Here is a 6,666-nt window from a genome sequence, read left to right as displayed (position 1 = left end):
TTCAAATCTATCTTTGTTGTTTTTTTTTTGTTGCCCCTAACTCTTTGAAAACAATGGAAGTAATGGATAGAGAAATGATAATAGGCATCCACTCATTTGATCTAGGACATGCAATGAATATTAAAAAGACATATAAAAGTGTAACATGCATTCCTTGGGGAAAAATAGGGTGAATATTTTTTTTTTAAGAATCAAACCAAAGGCTCAAAGTGGCTAACAAAGGATAATAAATAATAATAGGTTGGCTATTTGGCTCTTGGCTATTTTTTATGAATGCCATCTCTCATCTCCTATCAAACAAGTGCAAGATATATGGTCTTAATTAAGAAGTGAAACAAATTCTAGAGGGTAACATCACTAAGGAATTAATCACACATGAGTGTTTAGCCTCTTCCATGAATGGGTAATATGCCACTCTAATCCATTAATTCAAGGTAAAAGAATGTTCACTTCACACCTATTCAATCCTAAAAATTACCACATCTCAAGAATCAAAATATCCATTCAAGAGCTAGGTAATTAAGTAACCTCAAACAAAACAAAACAAAGAAATTTTTTTTTTGATTTTTTTTTTGCAAAACCAAACAAAACCAAACAAACAAAACAAAATGTTTATTTCTCTCCCCCACACTTAAATCATGCATTGTCCTCAATGTATGTATAGACTAGTGATAAAATAAGGTGAGATCAATAATGAATGCATAACAAAAGTGTGGTGCAGATATTTTTTTTTTTCAAACTAAAACACAAAACAAAGAAGTCAAATAAAGCAAATAAACTCTAATTTTCCTACTAGGTTCATCTCCCCCACACTTGAACTATACCTATCATTAAATATATCAATTAAAGGAAGGTAAAAGCTCAAGGTTAGAGAGATACAACCTTATCATGGTGGTTCAAAAACATGTTGAGAGAAGTCCTCCTCCTTTTGAAGTGATTTGGCATCTTTGTAGAGCTTGCATAGGTGACCATTGATTTGCATAGTGGAACCCGTGGCTTTATTCAAGAGTTGCAAAACCCCATAGGGAAACACCTTGGTCACTAAATATGGTCCCTCCCACTTAGACTTCAACTTGGCATGCTTATGAATAAACCTTGTTTGGAACAAGAGGACTTGATCTCCTTCTTGGAACTTTTTCCTCAAGATTAGCTTGTCATGAAGGATCCTTGTTTTCTCCTTATAGATTCTAGAAGACTCATAGGCATCCAACCTAAGCTCCTCAAGTTCTTGCATTTGAAGAAATCTCTCCTTAGCCGAAAGATGGAAATCCAAGTTTAGTTTCTTGATGGCCCAATAGGCCCTATGCTCTATCTCCACAGGGAGGTGGCAAGCCTTTCCATACACCAATCGAAAAGGAGACATGCCAATGGGAGTCTTATAAGCGGTCCGATAAGCCCACAAAGCATCCTCCAAGTGTAAAGACCAATCCTTCCTATTTGTGTTCACCACCTTGGTTAGGATTTTCTTGACTTCTCTATTTGATACTTCGGCTTGGCCATTAGTTTGGGGATGATATGGTGTAGAGATTTTGTGATGCACTCCATATTTAGCCAAGAGAGCCTTCATCATCTTATTGCAAAAGTGGGATCCTTGGTCACTTACCAAGGCCTTAGGAACTCCATACCTACAAAAAATATTAGATTTGAGAAACTTCAAAACAATCTTAGCATCACAAGTTCTAGTAGGAATGGCTTCAATCCACTTTGAAACATAATCAACACCAAGTAATATGTACTCAAAACTAAAGGATGGTGGAAAGGGACCCATGAAGTCAATGCCCCAAACATCAAAAATCTCACAAAATAAAATGGGTTGTTGAGGCATTTCATGTCTCTTACCCCAACTACTAACCTTTTGACATTTCAAGCATGCTTTACAAAATTCATAAGAGTCTTTAAACAAGCTAGGCCAATACAATCCACAATCTAAAACCTTCCTAGCTGTCTTATTTGAGCTAAAATGACCACCACATGCATGAGAGTGACAAAATTCAAGAACAGAAGGCACATCAACATCATCAACACACCTCCTAATCACTTTATCACTACAAATCTTCCACATCAAAGGTGGTTCCCAAATGTAAAATCTAGACTCTCTTTTCAATTTTTCAATGGCAAAACGTGAAGCACAAGGAGGCAAGACTCTACACTCAATATAGTTAGCAAAAGAGGCATACCATGGAGGCTTAGATGAAATGGCACACAATGCCTCATCAGGAAATGAATCACAAGGAATAGTAGGGTTAGAGTTTACCATAGTAGCTTTTAAATGAGGTAGTCTAGACAAATGATCCGCTACTTGATTGGTAGAACCACTCCTATCCCTTATCTCCACATCAAATTCTTGCATTAAGATCACCCATCGAATCAAGCGAGGCTTAGAATCTGTCTTCTTAAACAAGTACCTCACAGCAGCATGGTCAGTGTACACAACAACTTTAGAGTTAAGAAGATATGATCTAAATTTATCAAGTGCAAAAACAATAGCAAACAACTCTTTCTCAGTTGTGGTGTAATTAACCTGAGCTGAATCTAGGGTCCTAGATGCATAAGCAATCACATATGATAACTTGCCCTCTCTTTGACCAAGCATAGCTCCCACAGCAAAATTAGAAGCATCACATGACAACTCAAAAGGTAAAGACCAATTTGGGGCTTTAAGAATGGGAGGGGAAATGAGCATGCTTTTCAAAGTGTCAAAACTCCTTTTGCAAGCATCATCAAAAACAAAATCAACATCTTTTTGTAAGAGTTTAGACATAGGCAAAGCAATTTCACTAAACCCCTTTATAAATCTCCTATAAAAGCCTGCATGTCCCAAAAATGATCTCAAATCTTTCAAACAAACAGGATATGGCAAAGAAGCAATCACATCTACTTTGGCCTTATCCACCTCTATGCCATTGGAAGAAATCAAATGGCCTAAAACAATTCCTTTATCTACCATGAAATGGCATTTTTCAAAGTTAAGCACAAGCTTCTTTTCAATGCACCTACCAAGCACTTTATCTAAAGAATGCAAGCATGAATCAAAGGACTCACCATACACAGTAAAATCATCCATAAAGACTTCCATGCAATGTTCAATAAAATCACAAAATATGGACATCATGCATCTTTGAAAAGTACCAGGTGCATTGCAAAGACCAAAAGGCATCCTCCTATAGGCAAATGTACCAAAGGGGCATGTAAAGGTAGTCTTATCTTGGTCACTAGGAGCTATAGGAATCTGAAAATACCCACTAAACCCATCTAGGAAGCAATAATGGGACTTGGAAGCCAATCTCTCAAGCATTTGATCAATAAAAGGCAAAGGAAAATGGTCCTTCCTAGTCACATTATTGAGCTTCCTATAGTCTATGCACACTCTCCAAGCATTTTGAACTCTAGTTGGAACAAGCTCTCCTTTCTCATTTTTTACCACAGTAATCCCCCCTTTCTTAGGTACAACTTGGGTTGGAGACACCCACTCACTGTCAGCTATAGGATAGATGATCCCAGCACTAAGTAGCTTAACAACCTCTTTCTTTACCACATCTAAAATCAATGGGTTAAGTCTCCTTTGTGGTTGCCTAATGGGCTTAGCATTGTCCTCAAGAAAAATTTTATGTGTGCACACAATAGGGTCAATACCAGGAATGTCAGCCAAAGTCCAACCAATAGCATGTATGTTCTTTCTCAACACATCAAGTAATGCATTTTCTTCCTCAAGAGATAAAGAGTTAGAAATTATTACCGGAAGCTTCTCATTCTCAATGAGATATGCATACTTGAGATTGGATGGTAAAGGCTTCAACTCCAAGGTAGGTGGCTCTACACAAGAGGGAATGAGCTTCTTCAAGTCTAATTTGGTGGAATATTCCATGGTACTATCTTGTCTTTTAGGCTTGTCACTTGTTTTTGATTTCTCCTCTTCTTTCTTTACAGCCTCCCCCTTTTCTTGCAACTTGTCCTCAAGTGCTTGGACTTGAGCCACGGCCTCGACATGTGAAAGTGTAGAATTTTCCTCCAATAGCTTGGGAATCCTAAGAACATCAAGCTCGAGTGGAGAAAAACTCATAGATTCGGCCTTAATGGCTTTAGTACCTACAACACAAGAAGATATACCCTTCTCAAGCATTTCAAGATCAAGCATAGGAGATATTTTAAACAAATCATGAGAAGAAGTAGTTGCATCATTCAAGCATGCATCAATCTCTAAACAAATAGGACAACTACATCCATCAATACATGTAGTAGTAACAAGAGACAAATCATCATCAACATGTGAGAAAGAATCAAGCATGTGAGACTCACAAGCATCATGAAGCAATAACTCAATGGAACTTACACCTAACAAAGAATAATCCTCAAAAGGATGTTTCATTGCTTCATATATATTAAAAATAACATGATCCTCTCCACATTTCAAAATCAAACTACCTTTTTCCATGTCAATCAATGTACGGGCAGTCCTCATAAATGGCCTTCCTAAAATCAAAATATCATCCCCACTCCCTTCTTTTGACATATCAAGCACATAGAAATCCACAGGAAATAATAGACCTTTAACACAAACCAACAAGTCTTCTACTACTCCATGTGGTCTTCTAACACTTCTATCCGCTAATTGGCATATCATAGGTGTCTTATGCATGCAATCAAGACTCAAGGCATGATAAATTGAAAGAGGCATAACATTAATGGCTGCACCTAAGTCTATCAATGCATGAGAAAAATGTGTGTTGCCAATCTTGCATGGAATTGTGAAGGAACCGGGGTCCTCACATTTTATAGGGAGTTGAGGCTTCATGATAGCACTCACAGATGAGGGTAATTGTACCCTTGCATTAGGCCTAAATTTTCTTTTATTTGTACAACAATCTTTCAAAAATTTGGCATACTTAGGAAAGTTCTTAACTACATCCATCAAGGGTACATTAACATGAATCTTGTGGAAGAAATCATATACCTCTTGATCAAATTGTCCCTTTACTTGCTTAGGGACCACTTGTGCTTGTGGAAAAGGAAGCTTCTTCATAATCTCTTGACTTTGCTTTCCTTCTTCCTTCCTTGAACTCTCCTTTCTTGTTTCACTTTGCTCGGCCTCTCCCTCTTTTTCCTTACTAAACAACTCGGCCATAGTCCCCTTTTCCACCTTAGATGGTGGTTGCTCACATATGATCTCCTCAATGTTTTCATCCTCATCATCTCTACAAAAAGATGCATCATTAGGAGCAAAAGAAGAACTAGAAACATTAACATCAATTGAAGAATTTAAAGAGGGCTTCTCGGCCTTCCCTTGTCTTTTGTCTTCTTGTACTCTTTCTCCCAACTCCTTGCCACTCCTCAATGTGATAGCATTAAGATTAGCTTTAGGATTAGCAACGGTGTTGGATGGTAATGTAGAGGCTTGAGCATTGGCTGCACTTAATTGGTTAGCAAGCATATTCATTTGAGAAGTAAGGGCATCAATTTTAGAGTTCATGTTCTCACACTTGTTACCCATACTCTCTACCTTGTTCCCTAAGCCATCATACATGTTTTTATACAAAGAGTTCATTTCAATCAACTGCTTACGTAACACATTCACATCATTAGAAGAGTTCGAATTAGAAGAACTCTCAATTGGAACAAGCCTCCTATCACTATAAGAATTAGAAGAAGGTGTAAGAGAATTACCACTTGGATTGTAGCTTTGAGAAGAGCTACCTTGAGACAAATGAGGTGGAGGGTCACGGCCAAAGGTGTTTTGATAGGATCCTCTTTGTTGATTGTCTTGTAAAGCCACATTTGGATTTGAATAGGAGAAATTAGGATGGTCTCTCCATGAAGGGTTGTAAGTATTAGAATAAGCTCCTTGCCCTTGCCTCCCACCATAGGATTGTTTTCCATTGTAGATAGCATTTACTTGTTCAAACTTAATAGGACAATTGCTTTCTACATGCATAGGTGAGTCACAAAAAGTACAAGAATAAGGGACAAGTGCTTGAGAAGTACTTACATTGCTCACTTGAGATATTTGTGGAGCCAACATTCTCCCAATCTTGGCAGCTAGCAAGTCCACATATGAATCATTAAGAACTGAGGAACCTACCATATTCACATTTCTCTTTTCCCTTGTAGAGTATTGAGCACCACTTGAAGCCATCTTGTCAATTAGTTCCCAAGCCTTTAAGGAAGTGAGGTCAATCAAGCATCCACCACTAGCGGCATCAATGTTAACTTTGTCTCTTGGAATCAAGCCCTCATAGAAATATTGGACTAAATTCTCACTAGAAATTTGATGGTGTGGGCATTTAGCCAAAAGGCCTTGGAATCTAGTCCAATACTCATAGAGACTCTCATCCTCTCCTTGTTGGACCCCATAGATTTGCTTTCTCAAATTGGTGACCTTGGAATTTGGAAAGAATTTATCTAAGAAGAGTCTTCTTAGCTCAGCCCATGTGCTCACTTTCACATAAGAAGGGTAGTTGAAATACCATCCTTTGCTAAACCTTCAAGAGAAAATACAAAAGCCTTAGCTTGAACATCATCAACATTTACATGCATAGGCTTCATAGTATCACAAACCAATAGGAAAGTATGCAAAAACCTATGACAATCCTCTCCTGGTAACCCATGAAATTTAGGCAATGCATTAATCAAGGAGGATTTAATTTCAAATTGAACATTAGTAGGAGGAAC

At 37.8% G+C, this 6,666-nt stretch overlaps 1 protein-coding gene and 1 non-coding gene across 2 annotated transcripts; one reads left to right on the top strand and one right to left on the bottom strand.

The window, feature by feature from the left end:
* Positions 1-1,492: 1,492 nt before the first annotated feature.
* Positions 1,493-4,252, bottom strand: LOC129296087 (uncharacterized). Its single transcript, XM_054934686.1, has 2 exons — positions 3,737-4,252; positions 1,493-1,625 (listed from the first exon to the last, which is right to left on the bottom strand). The coding sequence occupies exons 1-2, from the start codon at positions 4,133-4,135 to the stop codon at positions 1,611-1,613; spliced, it is 414 nt and encodes a 137-aa protein (XP_054790661.1). The 5' UTR covers positions 4,136-4,252; the 3' UTR covers positions 1,493-1,610.
* A 2,008-nt stretch (positions 4,253-6,260) lies between these two features.
* LOC129296088 (small nucleolar RNA R71) lies at positions 6,261-6,367 on the top strand. Its single transcript, XR_008589689.1, has one exon. It is a non-coding gene; the product is annotated as a small nucleolar RNA R71 (small nucleolar RNA).
* The last annotated feature ends 299 nt before the right edge of the window (positions 6,368-6,666 follow it).

Source organism: Prosopis cineraria, unplaced genomic scaffold, assembly GCF_029017545.1.
Source record: "Prosopis cineraria cultivar Desert tree isolate PC_DT_omini unplaced genomic scaffold, ASM2901754v1 PC254, whole genome shotgun sequence".
Taxonomy (NCBI): Eukaryota; Viridiplantae; Streptophyta; class Magnoliopsida; order Fabales; family Fabaceae; genus Prosopis; species Prosopis cineraria.
The sequence above is the reverse complement of the archived record's forward strand: the minus strand, read 5'-3'. Positions and strand labels throughout refer to the sequence as shown.